This window comes from Pleurodeles waltl, chromosome 7, assembly GCF_031143425.1.
Source record: "Pleurodeles waltl isolate 20211129_DDA chromosome 7, aPleWal1.hap1.20221129, whole genome shotgun sequence".
NCBI classification, from domain to species: Eukaryota; Metazoa; Chordata; class Amphibia; order Caudata; family Salamandridae; genus Pleurodeles; species Pleurodeles waltl.
The window spans coordinates 899634493-899662220 of NC_090446.1; the positions used below are offsets into that span (position 1 = coordinate 899634493).

A 27728-nucleotide genomic window follows, 5' to 3' on the forward strand; every position below is an offset into this window, starting at 1 on the left:
GGTGAGGATCTGAAACGGATGGTAATTTAGTGGATGACATTCCTTGCACAGTGTGAGCATTTTGTGAAAGAAAATTGGTACAAAAGTGTCTCAAAGAGACTAGAGAAGCTTAGGATCTGTGTTGAGAGGTGGGGAAAGAAAAGAACTGAAAGCATGCAGAGGGGTTGCTTCCTATCTAGGCCCCACATGTCACTTCCAGAGCAGAACTTATCAGTGCGTAGCCGCACAGCACCACATCTGGCATGTAAGGTACTGCTGAAAAGTTTCTGGAAGCCACTCTACACGCCTGGAGAAAATTCAAATGGTGAGGATTCTGTGGCTAGAATTATCTTTCTGAAAGTGTAGTTATGAGCACCCTTCAGTAGCAGTTTCTCTTACTCTTGATTACTATTTTTTTATGATTGCACATGTTTGTCCATATGTATTTCAATGTTATATGTAAATGTTAAGTAAAAATGTTGAAAACAAAGCTTCCATAAATTAACTTGTTTGCCAGCTTGTCAAGAACATTTTCTGTAGCATAATGCAATATGGCAAGAGAAATGCAAACAAATGTAAATGTTATTACATTTTATTACAGTGCACATTGTTTTGTTTTATATAGATGTACATTGGAAAAATCGAACCTATGCAATAGTTAAAAATAAGTACACCACGTTACGTAGCATATAACGCATTCCAGTGTATATCTGAAAATAAAGAGACCTGGGGTTTCTTCTAAGAGAATGGAACAAATGCTTCATGTTTTGAGACTGGCCGCATAGTCATATACAAATCAAATAGTAAATTGACTTGTTGGTTTGCTTCCAACGGAAAGATGGACTTTACAACAGTAGAATTGAAAACTACTCTGAAATTGCTAAGAACTTGTTTATAGGACTAAGGCAGTCAGGCACCATGTGGTTAGATCTCCTTGCCTCGTGCTGCTGTTTGTTCAACCTATCCCGAGGGCACTCACTCTGAGGCAGATGTGAAGCGACGAGTTTTTACTTGGCAGAAAGAAGTGTTAGTCTCCATGATATTGGACTTCACTGCACTGGAACTGCAACAAGAGAGGATCCGTTAATGGTTGGTGCTCATTTGTGTTCCCTAAAATCATGAGCTTGCACCCCACATTGCTGCATATTTTGGCCTCTTCAGTCGTGGACCAAATCCTCATGTGGAGGAGTTACTTGGGCTCGGATTCACTATTTGTCTATCATCGTCCAACCATGTGCACGATCACACTCCAATGGTAGCAGCTTTCAAATCTCTACACGGCAGAGCTGCTACCCAGTCTTTGTGAACGTGGCAGCTCACCATGCTTGCTCCTGGCCGGCATCTGAAGCTTGAAATGGTACTCCCCTTCTAGATGTAAAAAGTATTGCTTCACGGTACACACAGTTCTACCGACTGAGAACGTCATGTCTGCAGAACACTTGACTTCAGTGTTGGATCACGCAGGTGCAGAGCGGTTAGCAATTTCTTCAATTAGGGAAAAGAAGGATGAAGGGGGGAGTCCTAGGAACAGTTGAACTGTACTTCATGGTTGCTTACAGACTTCTCATTCAGCCTTTTTAATGAATATCTACAAAAAAAGGCAACAGAATGTGTTAAGAACCAAGATTACAACATGATTAGTATTATTAGTTCAGAAGACATCATTTTAATGCTAGGGACAAAGACAACAAAGAAGAGATCAACAGAACAAATTTGCTCTTAGAGAATACTTAGAGTAGAGGCACTGAAGTTAGTTATACTGTGGAGTGTCAATGGAAAGTCTTTGAAACTGAGACTAAAAGCTTGGAAAGCTTCACTCCACCTACATTACATCTGAACCATGGAACTTCCAGGAGCAACAATGGGTGCAACAAAGCATTCCGGCCCCTATTGGTGGTTCCTTACTTGATAAAATGCTTAGCCCTACGTCACAGAAAGCTCTGTATATCAAACAGAGGACCTTCAAATGAGTTCTTTATTTCACAGGAAGCCAATTAAGGGCGCTCTGGGGAAGTGAAACATTTTCCATAGGCCACATGCCAAATGAACTGTCATATTCTCCAAGCTTTGGAACTGGGAAATAATATTAATATGAGAGCCCCAGATAAGAGTGGATATGCATTGCAATAATATAGGTGGACCCCCACACAAGTCCAATCGTCTTGTTCGTTTGGTTGGGAGAAGAAAAGGCAGTATCTTTTTTAGAATCATTACCTGGTTAAGTACATTATTCAAAACATTTTATGTACAAAGCTCAAGTAAAACGTAGCTGGCTAACAAAGTTTTAACTTAATCTTCTAGATTGTTTACAAAACCACACAAGCACACTAGGCAAAAGAGCCCACATACGCTACGAATTATATCACAAACACCTGTAAGGAGAGTACCTTGGAAGGTAACACTTGATTAAAAATAAATATATATATATATATATATATATTTGTAAGGAAATGCCTCCTTGGCGTGCTGACATCAGTTCCCTTTTTTCCATGCCTTCAACGCTAACAATTTTCTCCTTGCTCTTGCTACTGTTGGAGGTGTTCCATCTTGTTAATAGTTTTATTCGGGTTACAATGTCTCCTCCTAGGAAGTCGGGATGTAAGCCATGTCGAGAGTGTGGGGGTCACGTGTCGGTTACTGGCCTTCATGACGATTGCCTTTGGTGTCTGAGCTCTGAGCATGACGTCGAGGAGTGTGTTTCCTGCCAGAGCATGAATCGTAAGACTCTGAAAGAGAGAGAGATCAAACTCTTTTTGGATAAGGCGAAGAAGAGGCATAAGAGTCATCGCAGGTCCTCTTCCCACACATCGTCGAAGAGACGCAAGAAACGACGTAATGACTCGCGATGTCATTCGGCTTGTAGCCGGTCAAGATCAAGGTCTCCATCTCGTCTGCGCCGTACAATGTGGGAGGTTAGTCCAACGGTGACTCCACAACCTCAGAGCCCTCAGGCTTCTCCGGCGCCATCGGTCTTCGAGGTAGGTCCATCCCCGAAGAGTCCTCGATTTTCACCTGCAGCTCATGATTCCGATGTTCAGCAAGCACAGGTGCAAAATGGAGACCAGCGGTATCCTGTCTACCCGGTGCGGATCCGGCAGCATTTTTATATGCAATGTTCTTGATGTTTAATGCTATGGCCCCTGCTGGTGCACCGGCTGGTCCCACGGGTCGGTTAGCATTTTCATTGGGCTCCCCAGCTCCTTACAAGGCAGCGCCGTTTATGTCCTTCTGTAAGGAAATGCCTCCTTGGCATGGTTACCCCCTGACTTTTTGCCTTTGCTGATGCCAAGTTATGATTTGAAAGTGTGCTGAGGCCTGCTAACCAGGCCCCAGCACCAGTGTTCTTTCCCTAACCTGTACCTTTGTCTCCACAATTGGCACACCCTGGCATCCAGGTAAGTCCCTTGTAACTGGTACCCCTGGTACCAAGGGCCCTGATGCCAGGGAAGGTCTCTAAGGGCTGCATCATGTCTTATGCCACCATGGGGACCCCTCACTCAGCACAGACACACTGCTTGCCAGCTTGTGTGTGCTGGTGGGGAGAAAATGACTAAGTCGACATGGCACTCCCCTCAGGGTGCCATGCCAACCTCACACTGCCTATGGCATAGGTAAGTCGCCCCTCTAGCAGGCCTTACAGCCCTAAGGCTGGGTGCACTATACCATAGGTGAGGGCATAGGTGCATGAGCACTATGCCCCTACAGTGTCTAAGCAAAACCTTAGACATTGTAAGTGCAGGGTAGCCGTAAGAGTATATGGTCTGGAAGTCTGTCATGCACGAACTCCACAGCACCATAATGGCTACACTGAAAACTGGGAAGTTTGGTATCAAACTTCTCAGCACAATAAATGCACACTGATGCCAGTGTACATTTTATTCTAAAATACACCCAGAGGGCATCTTAGAGATGCCCCCTGAAACCATACCCGACTACCAGTGTGGGGTGACTAGTTTTAGCAGCCTGCCACACACCAGACATGTTGCTGGCCACATGGGGAGAGTGCCTTTGTCACTCTGTGGCTAGTAACAAAGCCTGTACTGGGTGGAGGTGCCTCTCACCTCCCCCTGCAGGCACTGTAACACCTGGCGGTGAGCCTCAAAGGCTCACCCCCTTTGTTACAGCACCCCAGGGCACTCCAGCTAGTGGAGTTGCCCGCCCCCTCCGGCCACGGCCCCACTTTTGGTGGCAAGGCCGGAGGAGATAATGAGAAAAACGAGGAGGAGTCACTGGCCAGTCAGGACAGCCCCTAAGGTGTCCTGAGCTGAGGTGACTCTGACTTTTAGAAATCCTCCATCTTCCAGATGGAGGATTCCCCCAATAGGATTAGGGATGTGCCCCCCTCCCCTCAGGGAGGAGGCACAAAGAGGGTGTATCCACCCTCAGGGCTAGTAGCCATTGGCTACTAACCCCCCAGACCTAAACACACCCCTAAATCGAGTATTTAGGGGCTCCCAGAACACAGCAAGATAGATTCCTACAACCTAAGACGAAGGACTGCTGAGCTGAAAAACCTGCAGAGAAGACGGAGACACTCTCCCCACTTCACAAGAACTGCTCCAGCGACGCGTTCCACAGGGTCCAGCAACCTCTGAAGACTACCCTGCATCTAAAAGGACCAAGAACTCCCGAGGACAGCGGCCCTGCTCCAAGAAAGAAGCATCTTTGCAACAAAGAAGCAACTTTGAAAGAACACACGTTTCCCGCCAGAAGCGTGAGACTTTGCACTCTGCACCCGACGCCCCCGGCTCGACTTGTGGAGAACAAACACTACAGGGAGGACTCCCCGGCGACTGCGAGCCCGTGAGTAGCCAGATTTGACCCCCCCCTGAGCCCCCACAGAGACGCCTGCAGAGGGAATCCAGAGGCTCCCCCTGACCACGACTGCCTGCTTCAAAGACCCGACGCCTGGTAAGGACACTGCATCCGCAGCCCCAAGGACCTGAAGGATCCGACCTCCAGTGCAGGAGCGGCCCCCAGGTGGCCCTTTCCCTGGCCCAGGTGGTGGCTACCCCGAGGAGCCCCCCCCCCCTTGCATGCATCGCTGAAGAGACCCCTTGGTCTCCCATTGAACTCCATTGCAAACCCGACGCCTGTTTGCACACTGCCGCTGAGGGTGTACTTTTTGTGCTGACTTGTGTCCTCCCCACGGTGCCCTACAAAACACCCCCTGGTCTGCCCTCCGAAGACGCGGGTACTTACCTGCTGGCAGACTGGAACCGGGGCATCCCCTTCACCATTGAAGCCTAGGCGTTTTGGGCACCACTTTGACCTCTGCACCTGACCGGCCCTGAGCTGCTGGTGTGGTAACTTTGGGGCTGCCCTGAACCCCCAACGGTGGGCTACCTTGGACCCAACTTTGAACCCTGTAGGTGGTTTACTTACCTGCAAAACTAACAAACACTTACCTCCCCCAGGAACTGTTGAAAATTGCACTGTCTAGCTTTAAAATAGCTATTTGCCATTTATGTGAAAACTGTATATGCTATTTTGCTAATTCAAAGTTCCTAAAGTTCTTAAGTGAAATACCTTTCATTTAAAGTATTGTTTGTAAATCTTGAACCTGTGGTTCTTAAAATAAACTAAGAAAAGATATTTTTCTATATAAAAACCTATTGGCCTGGAATTGTCTGAGTGTGTGTTCCCCATTTATTGCCTGTGTGGAACCAACACTGCACCTGAAGCCCCCAGGACCTGAAGGAACCAAACTCCAGTGCAACAGCGACCCCCAGGTGACCCTCTGCCTAGCCCAGGTGGTGGCTGCCCCAAGGAGCCCCCGTGTGCCTGCCTGCATCGTTGAAGTCACCCCTAGGTCTCTCCATTGTTTTCAATCTAAAGCCCGATGCCTGTTTGCACACTGCACCCGGCCACCCCTGTGCCGCTGAGGGTGTACTTTCTGTGCCTTCTTGTGTCCCCCCCGGTGCTCTACAAAACCCCCCTGGTCTGCCCCCCGAGGACGTCAGTACTTACCTGCTGGCAGACTGGAACCGGAGCACCCCTATTCTCCATAGGCGCCTATGTGTTTTGGGCACCTCTTTGACCTCTGCCCCTGACCGTCCCTGAGCTGCTGGTGTGGTAACTTTGGGGTTGCCTTGAACCCCCAACGGTGGGCTGCCTATGCCCCAAACTTGAGACTTGTAAGTGTCTTACTTACCTTCAAAACTAACCTTTACTTACCTCCCCCAGGAACTGTTGATTTTTGCAGTGTCCACTTTGTAAATAGCTTATTGCCATTTTTACAAAGACTGTATGTGATATTGCTTTCATTCAAAGTTCCTAAAGTATCCGAGTGAAGTACCTTACATTTAAAGTATTAATTGTAAATCTTGAACCTGTGGTTCTTAAAATAAACTAAGAAAATATATTTTTCAATGTAAAAACCTATTGGCCTGAAGTTAGTCTTTGAGTGTGTGTTCCTCATTTATTGCCTGTGTGTGTACAACAAGTGCTTAACACTACCCTCTGATAAGCCTACTGCTCGACCACACTACCACAAAATAGAGCATTAGAATTATCTCTTTTTGCCACTATCTTACCTCTAAGGGGAACCCTTGGACTCTGTGTATGCTATTTCTTACTTTGAAATAGTACATACAGAGCAAACTTCCTACAAAATATATATATATATATATATATATATATATATATATATATATATATATATATATATATATATATATATATTAATTTAAATAAACAACACAAACACTCCAAACTGCAGTTTTTTCACACCATGTCAAAAACGTCCAACAGGATGCAAAGAAATCTTTACATATAAATCCTGTGATCAATCTCACATATGATACTGCTCAGGGAAAAAAGAGTCTTTTGTTTAATTTATTGGGTTGCATCTTTATATCCGTGTAGAATTTAGGAAATTCACCTTTTTTGCCTGGTCAACCTGGATTTTCCACCTTTTACTGGAACCTATATTTTTGCTGGTTTTAGAACTCTGTTCACTTCACCACTACTAGCTAGTAGTAAATTGCCTGTCTCCTTTCAACATGGTCAGATTAGTATATTCCTAATGTAACCAGGGCCTGTAAGTCAAATATCAGTGGTGGACTGCAGCACCAACTGGGCCATCCACTACAGTGACAGTATAAGCCACAGTTATAGTCCCAGCAGTGTTGCCTTACTGTAACAGTGTAAACACTGAAATAAAACCTGACAAAATAAATCCTTTGGACAGATCAAAAACCTATTTTTCATTATTTATGTCACCCCAAAATGTCCCAAAAGCTATTTTCCATGTAGCAAGGCAAGCTGTTCCATCAAAAACATTGCGATGCAATATTTAATACTAATACTGTATATATGGAATGGGACTAGACAGAAAAATAACTATAAATAGGAAAATAACAACTTCAGTAGAGCTCTTTTTGGTAGACACTTTATCTACCCACAGATTCCTCATCTTTTGAATATTCCTCAAGCATCAGACTGGATCCAGAAAACGTTTTCTATAGTACCTCAGCACACCGGAAGGTGGCACCATGCGGTCACGCACTGGTGCATTTCCACTCTGGAAGTGACATGCAGGGCTTTCACAGGCACAACTCCTGTGTGCTGAAGTCAGCTGCTTTCAAGACTGCCTGTGCCCCCAAACATGGAGCCCCGAAAGCAAACAGATAGACCAGTGTGCAGATTCCTAGACTGGGATTTTATTAGTGGGTAGAGTCCAATCACAGAATGGGGAGGATGGGATGTCGGTAAGGAATCTGCCATCTGCACCCACTCAAAAGCCCCGTTAGCCAAAAGGGCTTGCACTTCCTGCCACTAAATGGATAGATGGTTCTACGTCAGTTGCTGCATGGTCGGTAGATGGTGCGACTGGTGAGAAGGGAAAGATCGGGCACAACCTTTGCGGACAACCTGCCTCCCACTGCGTGGCCGTGACACTGCAAGAGTACACTAAAGCTGTTTGGTAGAAGGGGGCTGCAGGGATGAGGGGCAGTTGTGGTGGGGGTGCTGAACTGAGCAGCATGGTGACCTTGGCCACAGGGGTGGTAAGCACTTTGCCCTCTCCCGTGAAACTGGTGGGTTCCCTACTGGGGTGGGATAGACAGGCGGTAACGGATGCCTTGGCCAAAGAAACAAAAGGAATAGTGGAAATTTTGAGGCTCAAGAGGCTGGGCAGAGGGGCCCAGAAAGCGAGTCACATCCAGACTCTCCATGGAACGTTCAAGAGCACTGTCAGTCATGCTGTCACACAAGTGAGTCCTATCAAAGGGCATGTCGATCAGGGAGGACTGGATGTTGCCAGAGAACCCAGACGATTGTAGCCATGCATGCCGACCAGTGGCAACGCTGGTGTCTATATCTCACCCAACGGAGTAGGAGGTGTTGAAGAGACAACAAATTATGAACTTGGACGCACCACAACCATCTTGTATTGCCTGAATCGGGCAAAGGTCTTCCAGTACAACAAGGACTACTTGTGCCATCAAGGGCATGGGTCAAACGGCCCAATAAACAGGAGACGTTGATTGATCGCAGGACCAAACTGACTGAGGAGAAGAGACTCTTCCCAAAAGTTTCCACTGGCTTTGATTTCCTTTCAGGGGGAGTGGTGGGAAAAGTGCTGTGTTTGGTCTGGCTGGTGGAGGCCTGCATCACAAAGCTTTCTGGCGAGGGGTGCTGCGACAAAGAGGCCTGGTCGCCTGTAGCAGAACAATGGTGCCTGGCGATTTGTCTAACTGGAGGGCCAGTGCAAGGCCTGGCATAAGCCCCGAGGAGGGTATAAGTCAGGTCTTCTTTGAAAGGAAGAAGGGGCTCAAAAGCAGTCTGGCCCAGTTGCAGACCCTCAGTCAGTATACTGGTTTATATCTCTATAGTGGAGAGGTGGAGATCAAGGACTTCAGCTGCCCTGCGTATAACTATAGCGTAGGAGGTAGATTCTTCTGCAATAGGGCCAGGAAGATACAAAATGGTTGCCTCCAGGGAGGTATGAAGCCAACTAGGGTCCTGCAAGACCTCATACCATATGTCCTTGGAAGATGGGATGAGTGAACTAATCACCTTGGTCACAGCTGTAAACAGAGTTGGTCCAAAAAAGGGAATGTAGGGAATGCTGCCTACCTTGTGGCAATGCAAGAGCAGAAACTGGCCCCTCTGTCGAATTTGGGCGTGATGTTGGTCTAAGACAATTTGGGTCACCTTGTTGAGAGCCAAGATCCACATCAACGTACCCGGGCCTGACATGGTTATGCGCGCAGAGGCAGCTTTGAAGGTGGCACAGAGGGTCTAGTTGGCACAGAGTGCGAACCCGCTAGTGGTAGTCCAGGTGGAAGGCCTCTTGGCTCCGTGGAGCCCAAAGGCGTGCCATAGCTGCATGGAACTCTTTGATTTGGATTTGTGTGGTTAAGGCTCCAGAAACTCCAATTGTTACAGAACCAGCTGTGGAATTAGCCTCTGAGTTGGCTGACTTCAAGAGTAGCACCGAGCCGGTTAGAGCTACCTACGCTCTTCATCAGGGGAGTGAAAATGGCACAAAGGAGTGGAACTCCGCTTTGACTTCTTGTGTTTTTTTGTCCTTCGTGGAGGAATGGAGCGTGACGAAGATAGGCCTCTACAGCGGCACCATTGACTTCAGAAACAGGAGTGGATTTGGTATCAAGCCTTGGATTTGGAGCAGCGGTCCTGATATTGTGTTTTCTCATGCTCGGAGACAAAGTTCTGCTTTGCGCTCCCTGATAGCCTTTGGGTTCATCGATGTTCTCCATCGGTCTTGGAGTCGTGGTCCAATACCAGACATCACAGACAAACCTCTGGAGAATATGTCACAGATATCTGCTTGCGATCGTACTTACAGGGTTTAAAACCTGTTATTTTAGGGGTGGCAGTTCTCTTGCACACTGGAAATTTTGGAAGAAATGAGGCAATTGAAAAATCTTTGCAACAAGGGAAGCTCTGCATCCGCTTTTGGTGACATGGAAAGAAAAGAACAGGTACCAGTGCGTAGGAGTAGCACCTATATAGGCCCCACATGTTTCTTCTGAAGTGGAAGGGGGATCAGTGCACAGCTGCTTGTCATCACCTTCCAGTACGCTGAGGTACTATGGACAAAGTTTCCAAACCCAGCCTGACGTCTGGGGAATATTCAAAAGGTGAGGAGTCTGTGGCTGAAAGTCTATTTCGGAAACGTTTTTTTATTCAGAGCCTGGATACCCTCACGTGTGACTAGTCACACTATATAAATCAGATTTTGATTTGGTACAATTCAATAGTGACGTCACATTTTTAATAATTATAAAGAAAAGGCTACTTTTAGAAAGTCACCTTTTGCCTGCCTAACCCCTCTAGAGGCCCATTTTCATGAGTTTCAACTATCACCTACCAGTTGAATATCCCCCTTGATGAGGTGTGAAACTTGTTTCCAGAGCAGGACAAAGGACGGTGGGGTGGGGTGGGGTGGAAGGTGTTGTTCCCTTGACTGGATAGCAGGAACTTGATTAACTTCAAAGAGGTCTCCTATGTCAAAGGCGAATGTTAGGGTACACCTGGGCTGGATCCAACACAGCACCCTCCCCCTCAGCCTAGCAGGCTCCAGTGACATTACAGAGTCAAATCCTGCTCGAGTGTCAAATCCTGTTTAACAGATATGCTGGGTTCACATATAACACCTGGGACGCACTTCGAAAGATGGAAGGAAACGGGATGCCAAAACCATTTGTGTGTATCCACTGTCTGGTTCCTTATGGTTTGGGTTCACTGTAACCAACCTTTAGGAAGTCAGTGAGTATACATGCTTATTATATGTTTGTTTAGAATAGCATGTATTTCCGGCTATTACTAAAATAAAGGATGTACCTTCTTCAACAGTGAATCGTACTTCCAAGAGATACTTTGTGAATACCTGCACTGTCAACAGCGATGTAAGACCAGAGAGAATCATACCAAAAAAGAGTTCAGTGTACAGCTTATTTTTATCTCTCTCCTCCATTATACTACCGCACCAGTATTTGACCATGCCTGGTAGGGTCTTGATAGTATTTGTTAGGTAACGCCTGCAAAACTTGACATTGTCATTTTGTCTTGAAGCACCTACATGTTTTTTAAAAAAGGGACTCCTCATTGAATGGCTTATCTAGTATCTTACTTTGCACCTCTGGTCTAAATGATATACAACAAAGAAATCCTTGTCTTCTTAAGACAGCTGTACCAGCAAGCTGCTTAATACTGGTAGTTACTACAACCATAGATGCACCGATAATAGCTGCTGAGGTTTGCTCTCCCTCCTTTAAAATGACCATAACATCATTCTTTTTACTTTATAACAAATAGTCTAACAATGGTCCCAGATCAGATCATATCTGCCTGTCAAAACAGCCCAAAATTTTAAGTCAGCAGATCTGACTGCAGTTGTGGCCATTAGGTAAGACTCTTTTCCTGATGTTATCCAAGCACCCAGAACAGGGGGCAGGAAGATTTCTAAACCTTTTATTTGCCGCCTGCATATATTTATGAAGTATTGAAGTATGCTTTTGGATGACATATTAAACAGTCTGGAGTAGCATTGGGTGCTTAGTATTTGTGTGAACACGGTTGACATTGTGGCTGGGTTCTGCATGACCGAAGCACTTGTCCCATATGTAGTTTATAACTTGTATTGATTTGACTGATTTCTTTGGTTTACATCCTTTGCTGGGAAAAGGTAGACCGAAGAAAGATTCAGTTCAATAATAACATGAAATACTGTTATGTCATCTGATAGAGAGTCTATAGAAGCAAGCATTGAAGAATATGATGAAGTTGATGGTATACTTTGTGGAGTTTGACAACTTGGCGAATCTTGTGGTTGGCCTTTGTCTGGAAAGCCTCTACAGTAATTAACCATCATCATTCTGAGATCCCACATCAGGGCTACCAGTATTTGGATTGTGTCCAGATTAGGGTACTGCTGGGTCCCATATTAAGAATCATTTTCCTGGTGAGAATGCCAGTGGATGGGCACAAGAATTCTTCAAAATGTTTGTACTTTTCTTGAATGATGTGGTTCTTGCATTCTTCTGCATATGGTGCTGATATAGGATCATCTTGGTCATCCCTGTGCTCTTGGCATTTGATTCTCAGTTGACCAAGGATGTAAGCAGCACTGAGTGGTCTAGTGTCCCCCGAAACCTCATTGTCAAAATGTTTTGCAGGTGTTTGCCCCAATATTTTAGTTGGAAAAGTACATTCAGGCATCATTTCTGATGACAGCCCATGCTCTGAAATTAATTTAACAGGAGCTGAGGTGGATTCTTGAGTCAACAGAACTTTGTGCTAGTCGTGTTGTCGGCGGTACCTCACTGACAGTGATGCTTAGGATGGGTGTCTGGCCGATGGAGATTCTGCACACAGGTGTCAAAGAGGTCTTAGCTGAAGGCAACGCTGTCTCCTTGGTTTTATTGGTCTTGGAGGTCTTATCAATGTATATTTCTCTGTCGTCGTAGATGTTTTTTGTTTTTACTCGTAGAAGGTGTCATCGAAGAGTGAACCTTAAACAGTGATGAAGCCTGTAAAGAAGGTGAGAGGAAAGCAAATGGTGAAAATAGTACCTTCTAATTCTCTGGAAATGGAGATTTGATTGAGCATGTGGCTTCTCTGGAGAGGATGGCTTAAGCTTTGCCTTTTTCACAGTGTGAATTACTTCAGAAGATCTGCTGCACTCAAATAATTTTTTAACATCCTGTTTTGAGGTAGTTGGTTGTTGGTTGTTCTTCACCTGAAACAGTTTCAGAGTCAGTTTTTTTACCTTGGTGTGAAACCTCTTATGGGTCTCTTGCTTTCCTTGCGGATGAATTGTTTTTTAAAGTCTAAGAACAACATTTGTCTCTCTATCATTTAAGGTTTTAGAGGAAAGTCTTCTGCATATATAGCAATGTTTATGCTTATAAGATGGTTGAAGGCAATAAATCCAGTTTATATGGATAAGTTACTAGCCTGCAGTAACAATGTTTCTGGTGGGTACTCTATCTACTTGCAGATTCATTGCCTGTAGAACAATACCCAGGCATCACATTGGTTGCAGAAAACATCAAAGCCTCGATGCTGCCAGTAGAGGGCATAATATTCAGTGGCGCCAGAAATGACAACAGGCAATGTCCCCAACTCAACATCAGATTCCCTCTACTTTTTCCAAGCCTTTGAAGGAGTGAGAAATTGTGAGAGTTTGCAGTACCAATATGTATAAGTAGAGTGGAACCTTATTAACTATCTCTATGAGTCATCCATCAAAACGGGGAGGCAGATGGGCTGGTGAAGAATCTGCAGGTAGCTAGAGTATTCACCAGAAACATTGTTACCACGGGTAAGTAACTATTCCTTCTGATGGATACTTCTACCTGCAGATTGCTCATATGTACAACAGATTTCACAGCAATACCCTGCCTCAAAGGAGGGTTGATGGATAATTTAGACCTCAAAGTCCTGGAAGACAGAGCTAGCAAAGTGCCCGTCTCTGCGCACCTCTGCATCACCGGAGTAGTGTCTCGCAAAGGTGTGCAAGGAAGCCCATGTCGCTGCTTTACATACTTCCTCAACTGGGACACCTCAAGCCATTGCCGAAGTGGTGGATGTAGGCCTGTTTGAATGTGCTCTGATTACTTCCGGAAGCTCCTTCTGGGTGAGGACGTAGCAGATGTAAATGCAGAGGATGATCCATCAGGATAGAGTACTCTTCTGAACTGCCTTTCCTTTCTTGGCTCTACAACAGCCCACAAAGAGCTGGTCATCGCTACAATAATCCCCGATGTGGTCCAGATAGTAATTAACTTCCCACATTGGATCTAGACGATGCAACCGTTGCTCCTCCTTGGAAGGGTGAGGTGCTGGATAGAAGGTTTGAAGGGTAATGGATTGGGCTAGGTGAAAGGGAGTGATCAACTTTGGAAGAGAAGCAGTCCTAGTTGGTACCACTAACTTGTCTGGGAATAAATTAGTGAATGGGGGACGACAGCTCAAAGCCTGTAACTCACTGACAAGTCTAGCAGACATGATGACAACTAAAAATACCGCCTTGAGAGTTAACATGCACAGTGTACAACTGTGGAAAGATTCAAATGGAGTCCCCATCAAAAACTTAAGAATTACATTCAAATTCCACTGAGGAACTACAAATGGAGAGGTAGGATGAAGGTTAGTCAGCCCTCTGAGAAGAACGTAAGGCAAGAGAAGACCTAAATGGGGATGGTTTATCCAGCAGACAAAGCAGAAAATGTGGCTAATAACCACATTGCCAACGGCACACCCTTTCTAAGGTAGGAAAAGTGCAAACTGCAGCACTTGGGATAGCTTGGGCTGTAAGGGATTGATAATGTTGTTCGCACACCAAGCAAGAAAGTTGCTCCATCTGCTGGAGTATGACAACTTAGTGTAGGGGCAATGATTAGACAATATAACATCTACTACCTCTGGTGGGAAACAAAAGGTGCACAGTTGTCCCCTTTCAACCTCCAAGCATGAAGGTGGAGGCCTGGGAGATTGGGGTGCAGAACCAGTACCTTGGATTGGGAGAGAAGGTCCGGCCTAAATGGCAGGTGGAGCAGAGGACATGTGAAAAAGGTCTGCATACCACACATGTCTCTGCCAATAAGAGGCTATAAGAATCACTTGGGCCCGGTCTTGGCAAATCTTCCTCAGAGCCTGAGGAATCAAGGGTATGGGGAAAATGTGTAATGCAGCTATAAATTCCACCTTAACTGAAGCGCATCCCACATGCCCCACCACCCAGGATGGGTAGGGGGTTCAGAACTGCTGGCACTAAGTATTTTGCGAAGAAGCAAATAAGTCCTCTACAGGAGTGCCCCACTGGGTGAAGATGTCCTGGACTACCACGAGCAGAAGGGTTCACTCATGATCAGCAAGATAAGGCTGGCTCAGGCTGTCGCCTCTGACATTCAGTGGAACCTGCTAGGTGATTGGTGGGGAGGCAGACCTTTGGCGATGTGCCCAAGACCGGAGTCTCAAAGCTTCCAGACAAAGGAGGTGAGACCCTACTCATCCTTGCTTGTTCACATACCACATCGCAGTTGTGTTGTCCGTCAAGATCTGGTCAGATTCAACCTATGATGGAGGGGAGGAAGGCCTTGAGCACCAGCCTTATTGTTTGCAATTGTTACGGATTGATGTGACGAACCTGCTCCTCCCAATGCCAGAGCACCCTGATCTCTAGATCTTCCAAATGAGCTCCCCATCCCAGGGTAGAAATATCCATTACTACCATGGTCATGGCCGGAGAAGTAAAGGCCATCCCATGTTATGTTCACCTAGTACCTCCAACAAGCCAAATCCACTGCAGCACTGGGAGAAATTATGATGGAATTCAACAGGTCTCCCTCATACTGCCTTCGGAGGCACCACCGCAGACCGTCATATGCCAACAAGCATGCATGGCTAGGAGAATGAAGGAAGCCAACAGACGTAGGACTCACAAGATTGTCAGGACTGGAACCCTTGCTCCAGACTGGAAAAGTGGAGACTTCTCCTGGATGTCTGTTACTGTCTTTAGAGAAGGGAAGGTGCGGAAAAGGGTGGTATCCAGTACCAACCCTAAGAACTGGAGTTGTTGGGAGGAGAGCAAGTGAGCTATGGACTCAATTGCAAAGCCTAGGTCAAACAGAGGAGTCGTCGACTACAGGTGGGTCAATTCGATCATTGGCGACTTGGCTTTGAGGAGCCAGTAGTCCAAAGACGGGAAGATCGGCATACCCGATAGTCTGAGATGGGCTACAATCACTGCCCTCACCTTGGTGAAGACTCAAGTTGCCAATGTCAATCCAAAGGTAAGTACCGGAAACTGGTAGTGCGTAAAACACACCCAAAGCTCAAGTACTTCTGAAGGGACCATAGGAAACAAATGTGGAAGTACGCATCCTGAAGGTCCAGTGACACCATCCAGTCTCCAAGCTCCAACACCAGTAGATAATGAACTAGGGTCAGCATTCTGAACTTCTTTTTGAGGAAGATATTCAGGCTCCTGAGATCTAGAATGGGACACAGGCCGTCGCCCTTCTCAGGTGCCAGGAAGTAACGCTTTGCCAATTTCTTTGTCTGGCACTATCTCCACTGCTACTTTCAAAAGGTCAGTCGCTTCTTGCGGCAGACTGGTCAAATGACCGGGAGGTGGGTAGAGGAAGGAGGTGGGAAGGAAGGCGAAAGATGAAGGAAATGAAGGGTGCAGCCCTTTTCTATAATCTGCAGGACCCACTGGTCCAAATCAATGTCTTTCCAGGCTGGAAAAAAAATGGGACAACTGCCCTCCAACAGACTCTGTCTGGCGATGCAGCAACAAACTAAGCCTGTTTTCCTCGAGGGGCAAGGGAGGAAATGGTGGAGGAGAAGGAAGGTTGCAAGTTGGATGCACTGTCTCATCCTCTAGCACAACTCCTGTATTGCTGAACTAGGGGGTTAGGTTGTCGCTGGGGCAGCTGAAATTGTTGGGAATGGGAGGATCCTCTCCTAAAGCCTCGAAAGTGGCAAATGGACTGAAAATTCTTGGTAGTTGGTGGCAGCTGAACTAAAGACCCAGAGAATGTGCCATGGCCCTTGATGCTTTACTCCGCTCCAATGCCAAATTCGCCTTGTCACCGAAGACTAGCACTCCATTAAGAGGAAGAAAAATGATAGCAGGAGGCGTTTTGACAACCCGTAAAGACCTCCTGAAAAAGGTCTTTTATTTCTGGAGGGGTATGCATCAGCTGGGCCTTGTCCCTGACGCATGGTTATATCCTGCCAGAAGACAATTGCATTTAACGATTTCAAGGAAATACTGCTGGCTGACAAGGTTTTCTTCACACAAGCTACAAGTCTTTTGGACTTCCTGTCAGATGGTACGGTGGGAAAAGTTCAGCCTAACTTCATACTGGAGCAGGAGGCCTGTATTACTAGGCTCTCTGGTGCAGGATGTGCAGAAAAAAATGGCAGGCCACCCAGTAGTGAGAGGTAGCATTAAGCAATGTCTGTTGACTACTGGTATTGATGATGGCTTCTCCCAAGCCGCCAGGAAAGAAGCCAGTAACTCCTTATTAAAAGGCAACAGGGTTCTGAAGTGGTTTAGGCTAGAAATAAGACCTCTGTGAGGACATTTGTTTTCCTTTCAGTTGATGGGAGCTGTAGATCCAGGTCCTCTACAGCCTTCAACATAATTCTATGCATGGAAATTACTTCAGATAAGGGTGGACCAACTGGGAATTCCATGGCCAACTCAGGGGAGTTATCAAGGCCACTAACCAATGAGAAGCCCTGAAAATCCAGTAAGGGACCATGCTCTTGGCCTTCATAAAGGAGACCATGCACATGGTCGGAATCTCTGACAAAGATTTAATGAAGGTCTGCTCGGTAAGCCTCCTCTTCAAGTAGTCTCTGTGCCTCCCTTCAGGAGTGAAGGTTCAGTTCTATGTCCATCTGTGTCTCCAGTGACTCCGCATCTGGCACTGATAGAGTCGGTGGTGGAGGAGGTGGCAGTGCTGGCCATGAGGATAGTTGGAGCACTGAGTATCTGAGTGCTGAATCAAAGCAGGGCAGAAGTGACAGATCTGAACATGCAGAGCAGAATGGTGCTGGATAAAATGGCATGAACAGCAGAAGCCCTGCTGGAGCCGTCGAGGGGCTCCGTACAGCGTCAACGACTTTGCAAAGATTTGTACATCGCATTGAGGAGCTAGGTCAGGGCCTGGAGTCAGAAAGGCAGGGACTGTTGCATCGAAGGTTTAGGCACGGGAGTCAGCACCGAAGGGTCAGGGCACAATGGAGGTCTGTCCAGAGACAGTCCTACTGGAGGATAAGGGCTGCAAAGAGGATCCTCAGCTGGGATTTCAACCAACTCTGGTTGTGAGGAAGAACGACCTGCAGGAGTCTGAAAAAATCTGGGAGACTAACCTATGGACTGTTTGGATTTCTTGTGGTGTCTTCTCTGTTTAGTGGATGAGGAAGATGGAGAACGAGAACAGCAATGAGAATGTTTCCGGCGTCAATGGCTATCACAGGCCACAGCCATGAAGAGCTTGGACTCCTGCTCCTTGATGGCCTTGGCATTTATGCTAAGACGGGCAGAGAAAGATTTGGTGCCATGATCCGAATCCAAGCACCTCAAATGGATGCAAGTGGGGGGTCTATGATGAACATCTGTCCCTTACAATCCCTACAGGGTTTAAACCCTGATTTCTTAGGTAGAGATATTGGTACTGCTTAGAAATGTTTTGCGCAAGGAAACAAATCCTCAGTTTTCAAAGCTCCGGATCCGCAATGAAGCCACAGAAAAAAGGGAACCGACGTTGATGCTCTGGAGAGGGTGCTTTATGCACTGCGGGATGTCTCCAGATGTCACTTCAAAGAGCCGACTGAGTCTAGGCCCTTTACTGGTGGCATTGAGGCTTTCAAGTTTTTTGGGATCCAGTCCAATACATCATTAGAATGTAACTTTTTATTATTATAGGAGCCACAAGATCTAAAAAGGCTCTTTTTAGTAGTATCTGACACCGTGAAGTAGTTTTCAGAAGAAAGGCTTCTTTAAAGGATGTCTTACCAGTATTAAAACAAATCTCAAAGAAAGACTTATTTCAGGTGATCTGGGCATAGTTCAATGGGACTCCCATGACATGTAGTAGGAATGCTGAAACCCACTCATTGACTGATCTTCAGTATGACTGTCTGAAATGTGGTTCTTTTCAAATCATGTGGCTAGGCTACTCTAAAGCCACTGCTACAGCTGCTAGGCTCGGTTTAACACAGGACTGCTATTGTGATATTACCATGGGACTTCCAGCTCGACAACTGGGATGTTTAAAGCATATGAAAGATCCAATATGAAGAATGAAGGCTTTGTAGAGTATTTAAAGCAGAACATTCTGCATTGGGAGGCTCTCGGAAGCGCCCGTAAGATGGCCAACAATTCGTAACTCTCCCATTGCCCCCGGAGTTTGTAGGCAGATTTTATGTGGTCCTGCCTCTTCACCCTGTTGTTCGGTGAGCAGGGGTGGCGTTGAAACTGCTGAGGAGCAGCAGGGTGAGTTTTCAGACCTTTCATAGGGGTTGTATATAGTCGTTGCCTCGGCGTAGTGATGTCAGTTTCCTTTCACGGCTTTCCAGGCCAAACTGTGAAGCCATGAAGAACACTGAAAATGATGCACCAAAAATGAAGGCCCTCAAAGGGGAATCCCTGTCCCTAGAAATTAGTCCGCAAGCGGGGAGGATGGGTGAGTTGGTAAGGTATCTATCTGCAACTAGAATATGTCTCTACTAGTTAAATCGTTACCGAAGGTAAGTAACTTGTTCATCTGATAGCGACTTCTAGTAGCAGATTCCTTATCTTAGAATAGATACTCAAGCAATACCATCCTCGGTGATGGGCTGCGATCCAAGATCATACTAGGAAGTCCTGCAGGACCGAACGGCCAAAGTAGCCGTCTCTGCGGACTTGACTGTTCAGACAGTAATGCTTGGTACAGGGATGCCGATGCTGCTGCATGACAGTTAACCAGGACAGGAACTCTGCGTGCCAACGCTGTGGTAGCAGCAGTTCATCTGGTGGAATGAGCGCGCAAGCCTACAGGGGGTTGCTTCTTAGCCAAAGAGTAGCACATTTTGATGCAAAGTAGTACCTATCGTGAGATGGTACGCTTTTGCACCGCCTTCCCTTTGTTTGCATCCACATATCCACCCGGAAATCTTTGGTACGACTGAGGTAGAATGTGAACGCTCTTCTTGGAATCAGGCGGCGTCTCCTCTTCATGAGAAGGATGTTGGGATGCGTAAAAAGTAGGCAAAGTGATGGACTGGCCCACATGAAAAGACGTGACTACTTTGTGAAGGAAGGAGGCCCTCGTATGGAGGGCCACTTTGTCAAGGAAAACAGACACAAATGGGGGCTTGGAAGAAAGAGCCTGAAGCTTACTCACTCTGAGCAGAGGTGATGGCAACTAGAAATGCAGTTTTAAGAGTAAGGAGCCAGAAAGGGCAATTGTGTAACAGCTCAAAGGGCACACATCAAGTAAGAACAAGATTGAGGTCCCGCTGAGGCATGATAAACGGAGTGGGAGGAAACAAATGGTTGAGCCCCTTAAGGAGTCTACCCACAATAAAGGACTTAAAAAGAAAAGGCTGGTCTGGCAATCTAAGAAAGGCTGAGATAGCCGATAAGTAACCTTTAAGAGTGATTCAAAAAATAAAGGGAGGGCCAAGGCGATAACTGCCTCACCTTTCCATCTAGGTAGATATATACATTTCAAAATTCATCAGAGTACATGGTGCCCGAGTCTTAAGGACCAGCCCTCCTAGTCCTCAAATTACCAGGACAAAGTCCTTGAAAAACATAGTTTTCATGAGACTCAGCACTCATATGTGTTCTATGTTATTGTGAATAATTCATAGTCTTTTTTCAGAATCTTGTATGGCACTAATCTCCAACACTTCTATCTTGGTGAAGCAAATCTTTATTAAAAAAATAATTCTTATTGATCAATTTCTTCATAAAAATATTTATCCAAATTGTAATGACCATGATAGCCAATGCGTTTTGTCCATAAGGACTTCTTCAGGGACTTGAGGTTGGGAAACGCGGCCAAGAAAATTTGCTTTTGTGCAGCCCACAGGTGCATTCATCAGCCTTTCAAACGGAGCACGACTAGTCCAGCAGAATGATGCACCTGCTGCTAAGATATTGGTTTCAAGTACAAGCCGAAATCCTGAGGAACTCGGCGTGCTTCTGCGGTAGCTAACTGGTCCCCAAATATTTTGAATATCCATATAAACGGTTCCAAAACACGTCAGCAGCTGAGAAGAACTCCAGATCTGTGAAGACTCGCCCAGCGCTCCCCACCCTCGTGGTGTCCTGCATGAATGCAGAGTGCACAAAGGCAAATTGTCTTGGCCGCATTTCCCAACCTCCAGGCCCTGAAGAAGTCCTTATGGACGAAACGCATTGGCTACCATGATCATTACAATTTGGATAAATATTGTTATGAAGAAATTGATCAATAAGAATAATTTTTGAATAAAGATTTGCTTCACCAAGATAGAAGTGTTGCAGATTTGTGCTATATAATATTCTGGAAAAGGACTATGAATTATTCACAATAAAATAGAACACACATGACTGCTGAGCCTTATGAAAACAACCTTTAAGAGTGCCCAAAGCAGAGCCTTGCTGGGCTAAAAAAAAAGGATGAACAAAAGAACCTCAGTGAGAGAGCAGCGAAGGGATCAACAGACCTGTTGGTACATCATGTCATGAATTTATGGAAACAGGCTTATACTGTTTTGGTGGAGGGATGCCTGGCTAACAAGATAACATCACAGACTTTGGGTAGAAGATCAAAAGCTGTCAACTGCCGTCGCTCAATATCCACTAATGAAGGTAAAGATTGGACAGATTTGAGTGTAGGACTCTCCCCTGTTGCTGTGACAGAAGATCCTCCTGAAGAGGCAGTCGGACTGGAGGGTCTGTGGCCATGCTCAATAGCTCTGGTTACCATACTCTCCGTGCCCAGTCCGGAACCACAAGGATTACTTGGGCCCAGTCATTCTTGATCTTCTTCAGAACTCTGTACAGAAAGGGCCTAGGCGGGAAGGCGTAAAGGAGGCCTGAGTTCCACTCAAGACGAAAAGCGTCACTGAGCGAGTCCCGCCTTGGAAACTCTAACGAGCAAAACAGCTGACACTGTGCGTTCTCTGCAGAGGCACACAGATTGAACCAAGGCTCTCCCCACTGCTGAAAGACCTTGCGTCACCTCCAGATGGAGACACCATTCGTGATCGACTATGCATCTACAGCTGAATTCATCTGCTCTAGGGTTCAGAGAGCCCACCAGACGTTGAACCCCCAGGGTAATACCCCAATGTGCCAGCCATGTCCAGAGTTGCAGAGCCTCTTGACAAAGGGTCAAGGTCCCTACTCTGCACTGTTTATTGCAGTACCACTGTGGCGGTAGTGCTGTCCATGAACACCTGCACCCCTTTCCCTTTGAGATACGGAAGGAATGTTTTCAATGCAAGCCTGATCACCCAGAGCTCCAGAAGATTGATGTGGAGTCCAGACTTCGCCAGAGACCTCTGATCTCCGCCTCTCCCATATGGCTGCGCCATCCCAGGAGTGATGCATCTGTCACTACTGTCAGATCTGGTTGAGTGAGGGATCTGTGGTTGACCCAATCCGGATTCGAAAGCCACCACTACAGATCTTTTGCAGTCCCCTCTGAGATCTGGACCATGTCAGAGAGATTCCCCTAATGCTGCGCCCACTGGAACTTCAAGTCCCACAGCAGAGCCTGCACATGCTCTCTGGCATGTGTGACTAGCAGGATGCAGAAGGCCATTAGGCCCAGCAGCCTCAGAATAAATCTCACCAAAATCCAGGATAGAGGTTGAAACATCGGAATCATAGCCTGAATATCCGGGACTCACTTTTTGGGAGGATAGGCCTGAAACTGCACAGTGTCCAGAACAGCTCAGATGAAAGCGAGCATCTGAGATGAAGTCAGGTGTGACTTTGGCATGTTTATAGTGAAACCCAGCGTGTGCAAGAGGTTCGCTGTAGTCTGAAAGAGGGACACGAATTTCTGGAGCGTGTCCGTTTTCAAAAGCCAGTCATCAAAGTAGGGAAAGACAAACCCCTAACCTGCAAAAATGAGCCAACATCACTTTCATGAACACCAGAGGGGAGCTGGTAAAGCCGAATTGAAGAACTGTAAATTGAAAGTGCTCCTAACCTACCACGAATCGTAGGTAGCATCTGTGGGCAGGCAGGACGGGGATATGGCAATAAGCGCCCTGCAAGTCCAATGCTACCATCCAGTCTCCTGGGTCCAAGGCAGACAAGACCTGAGTCAGAGCGAGTATTTTGAACTTCTCCTTGAGGAAGAGACTGACGGCCCGAAGGTCTAGGATAGGATGTAAGCCCTTGTCCTTTTTGGGCACCAGAAAGTAGTGGGATTAACAACCACAACCTACTTCTGGTGCAGGGACCCTCACTATGGCCTCCCTTGGCCAAGAGAGCCGCAACTTCCTTGCAAATAAGTGCCAGGTGGTCCTCCAATAAGCGGCCTCAATATGGAGGCATGACTGGTGGGGCAGTCTAGAAGAGGAGGGAGTAGCCCCTTCGGACCATCTGCAAAACCCACCTGTCCATAGTGATGGATTCCCAGTGGGGCAGGTGATGGTGCATCCTGCCGCTAACTCGTCTGAGATGGGAGTACGGACTAGGAAGTTTTGAAAGCTGCAGCAAGGGCGGGGGTAGAATAGGCAGACCTCTGGTTCCCTGTCCCACAAGCCTGCAGGATTCTGCTACCCGGCCAAGCAGGGGCTGAGTAGCGTGAGTGGCACGGTGGCTGGGAAAGGGACTTGACAGGGAGCCCCTTCCATGGCCATGAAAGGGGCGAAAGGCAGACTGTTGGGGACAAGTGGCAGCAGGAAGGCCAAGGGACTGAGCCGTGGCCCAGGACTCCTTGAGCCTCTCAAGCGGCAAGTCTGCCTTGTCTCTGAAGAGACGGATGCCATCAAAGGGCATGTCCATAAGGGTCTGTTGGACATCCCCCAAAAAAACATGTCCTCAACCAGGCGTGGTGCCTCAAGCCACCGTTGACGCAACCAATCTACCCAGAGAGTAGGTTGTGTCCAGCCCACATCAAATAGTGAACTGTGCCGGGTCTCTCACATCAGCAACGGCTTGGGAGACGACAGTCTGGGCCTCCTCCGGGGTCTGCGGTAGAATTTGCCTGACTGTATTCCACAAAGAGTGGATATAGTGGCCCAAAAGGCAAGTGGTGTTCACTGACCACAGCGCCAGAAAGGAGGAATGAATCTTCTTCCCAATTTGGTCCAGTCTCTTTGATTACCTATCCGGGGAAGCGAACGGTATGCGCCAGATGTGAAGGATGCTCCACAATAGCAGCGAGCGACTGTTCTATTCACAGGAGCCCCTGTGCTGGGTCTGAACCAAGTACCCAGAAGGACATCAGTGAGGGCTTTGTTGAAGAGGAGGAGAGGCTCTGATGTGGAAGCCCCAGGCTGAAGCACCTCTGTCAGGAGGTTAGTCCAGACCACTACAGTCGGCAGCTCGAGGTCAAGGAACTCGGCCGCCCTACTGATACAATAGTGTAGGAGGCTCCCTCCGCCGTTGCTACGGTAGGAGGAGAAAGCATAACAGCATCTGGAGAAGTATCAAGACCACTGTCCTCGCCCGATTCCTGTGTCCAGTCCATGTTAGGGTCATCCAGCTGGTATCCACAAGGGTCCAGCGACCCCTACAACCCTCCCTCATATTCGTACCCAAAGGAAAAAGGGTCAGAATCCGACCTAGGGTTAGGCTCCATCGAAGTCGGAAACAACGCCGCCCTGGCTCTGAGTCGTTGGAAATCAGGAGTGGGTCGACCCTTTGGATGGCTTCTACTCAACCTCTTTCTGCCCAAATTCTTATTTACCGTCATCTATTTGTTTTTAAGTCTGATGATTTTTTGCCACCGCCTCTTTATTCATTCTGAGGAAAGTATTTTTCTACCCTTTTTCCTTGTGTTTCTTATACTTCTCTTCAGTTATATTCGCTCCTTTTTTCTGTTCTATTGTTGATATTTTCTTTACAGCCTTACTTCTCTGTCACTTTGCTTATGCATGTACTGAAAACTTCTTTAACCCCTTGGCAGCCAAGGATGTAACGGTTACGTCCTTGACTGCGGCGCTGAGGAACCAAGGACATCACCGTTACGTCCTGGTACCTGCTCATGGGGGAGAGCTAGGACTGTGTCTACGTTGATCCTGGAAACAACCAATGTCGGGAGCATTGACGACCTAGCCGGCGCAGGTCACAATGGTACGACCAGTGTCAGTACGGATCCGGTAGTGGATCAGGAGTGGACCTCAGAGGCTGGGGTATCAGAGGTATCAAAGCATTTTTCCAAAGTATTCAGATCTTATGAAAGTGTTCTCAGCTGCAAAGCAACAGAAAACAAGTTTACAGTCAGGTCAGAAGATCTTTTTCACCCAGGATCTACAACTAATAGTAGGAAGGAATTTCTAGATTTAGGTCTTCCTCTACAATCCATGAGTGCCTCTTTTGGTCTCATTCACCCATTCCTTTTTAAGGTTACTTTCACAGACAGAAAGTCACCTTTCAATAATCCAGAGGATTTGAAAATGTTTATTCACTTACACAAGAGAGAAGTGATGGAACTTGGTAAAACTTGACTCCTATTATTAATGCTCTCCTAAAGCTCATGTTTTCTCATATATTGTATTCTATGCAAACAATTCCCTAATACACTACCAGAAACCCCCTGGACACCAGGGATAATTTTTGCTTTGTTTATGTTTATTTTTTATATGTGGGTAGCGACCCCCTAGGCAAGGGTCGCTCCCCGGGGGGTAAAATAAATTTTAGGCCATTTCTGTCCCCCTTGGGGGCAGATCGGCCTAATATAAATAGGCCGATCTGCCCCTGGGTGGGGGGCAGAAACCACTAGACACCAGGGATTTTTTTTTGTTTACATGAGGGGAGCGGCCCCTTGGGCATTTCCGCTCCCTCTGGGGGCAGATCAGCCTAAGGAGGGGCGGAAACCACTAGACACCAGGGATTTTTGTTTTTTTGTTCTTGACATGAGGGGAGCAGCCCCTTGGGCAAGGGCCGCTCCCTGGGAAGGGGGGCACGGGGGAATATTTTTAGACATTTTCTGCCCCCCCCCTCCGGGGCAGATCAGCCTATTTTTGGAATGCCCATCTGCCCCCAAGGGGGGGGGGGGGGGAGAAAGCCCACCAGAGACCAGGGAAGATTTTTTTTCTCCAAAATAAGTGGTTGGGGGTATGGCCATACCCACCCCAAATAAATGGGGGCATAGCTGTTCTGCCCACCAGTGGCCAGATGGGGCAATTACCCCTGATCTACACCCTGGAGGCAGAAAGTCTACTTGATGCCAGGGAATTAAAAAAAAAAAAAAGTGGGGTGGTGGCTAACAACCAGTATGGGCCTGGTTATGTCCCCACCCCAACTGAAGGGGGTAAGTCTTTCCGCTCTCCCCCGCACACTAAAACATCTTATCCTACGGCAAGCAAGAGGACATTTGATTATTTTGGGTTTTGGTTTCACATTTGGTTTTATATTTGGGCCATGAGAGCTTGGCTAACTCTCAAAATCGTCCCACTTGGAATGGTGAGGGCTGCACATTTTGGACTTGGGGATTCTGCAATGTAGAAACATACACAAGACCCAGACCTATCTGAAAACTAAACATCTGGGTGATTCCAGGGTGGTGTGCTTCATATGCACCCTGCACCATTTTCTTACCCACAATGCCCTGCAAACCTCCAACTTAACTGGAAGTCACACATTTTTCCCAAATTTTTGTGATGGAACCTTCCGGAATCTGCAGGAATCCACAAAATTGTTGCCACCCAGCATTGTCTCATCTATACCAATAAAAATTCTGCTGCACTTGTCAGCCTAAAAATGTTTTTTTTTTTTTTTTTTTTTTACACACTGCTCTTTTGGTCCCACTTTGGTTCCCCCTCAATTTTGACATGTTTTTGGCTCTTCCATGTCACAGGCACTTGGCCCACCTACACAAGAGAGGTATCATTTTTACCGGGAGACTGAGGGGAACTTTGGGTGGAAGGAAATTTGTCCCAGTGCAGTGATCCCACACAGAAATATGGGAAAAATTAGATTTTGTTTTTACCTAAATTTGAATTTTGCTGAGGATTCTGGGTATGAAAACATTAGGGGATCCACGCAAGTCACACCTCCTTGGACTCCCTCGGGTGATTAGTTTTCAAAATGTCTCGGTTTGGTAGGTTTCCCTTGATGGCTGTGGAGCCCAGGACCAAAAACGCGGGTGCCCCCGCAAAAACAGGTAGTTTTGTATTTAATAATTTTGATGTGTCCAGATGGTGTTTGGGGGCATTTCCTTTTGTGGGCACTAGGCCTACCCACACAAGTGAGGTACCATTTTTATCGGGAGGCTTGTGGGAACGCTGGGTGGAAGGAAATTTGTGGCTCCCCTCAGATTCCAGAACTTTCTGTCACCGAAATGTGAGGAAAAAGTATTTTTTGGGCCAAATTTTGAGGTTTACAAAGGAGTCTGGGAAACAGAACCTGGTGAGAGCCCCACAAGTCACCCCATCTTGGATTCCTCCAGGTATCTAGTTTTAAAAAATGTGCAGGTTTGGTAGGTTTCCCTAGGTGCCGGTTGAGCTAGAGGCCAAAATCTACAGCTAGGCACTTTGCAAATAACATGTCAGATTTCAATGTAAAAACGTGATGTGTCCATGTTGTGTTTCCTGTCGCGAGCATTAGGCCTACCAACGCAAGTGAGGTACCATTTCTATCGGGATACTTGGGGGAACACAGAATAGCAAAACAGTACATGTTTTTAACCCATAACCTGTTAAAATCTATGGTACAGGCTGGAATTAGTTCTATCCTCATTTCTGATCATGCCTGTGTCACATTTGACTTAGATGTATTGCCACGTAACTCACATCCTAACAGATGGAGATATAATAAAGCATTATTAAGTGATAAGATTCTCAAAAAGTTTGAACACTTTTCCACCAAATTCTTTGACCGCAATTTTAATACAGATACCAAAACAACCTTTGCTTGGGATGCATTTAAGGCAGCTACCATGGGTTTTATTATTGTTTATGCTGCAAGTAAAAAGGAAAAGCACTTACAAACCCCTTCTTTGCTAAAACATATGAAAAATCTTGAACATGAATCATTTCATCCAACCAAAGGGAAACTTTAGCTTGCTTAACTAAGGCTAAATTGGAGTTAATAAGCA

At 46.5% G+C, this 27728-nt stretch overlaps 1 protein-coding gene across 1 annotated transcript in view; it reads right to left on the bottom strand.

Moving 5' to 3' along the window:
* Nucleotides 1–555: 555 nt before the first annotated feature.
* Nucleotides 556–27728, bottom strand: part of MGAT4B (alpha-1,3-mannosyl-glycoprotein 4-beta-N-acetylglucosaminyltransferase B) — a 1476931-nt gene continuing 1449758 nt past the window's right edge. Inside the window, exon 15 of the mRNA XM_069199505.1 lies at nt 556–1567. Within this exon, the coding sequence (XP_069055606.1) occupies nt 1544–1567 (24 nt within the window). The 3' untranslated portion in view covers nt 556–1543. The remainder of the gene's footprint in view (nt 1568–27728) is intronic.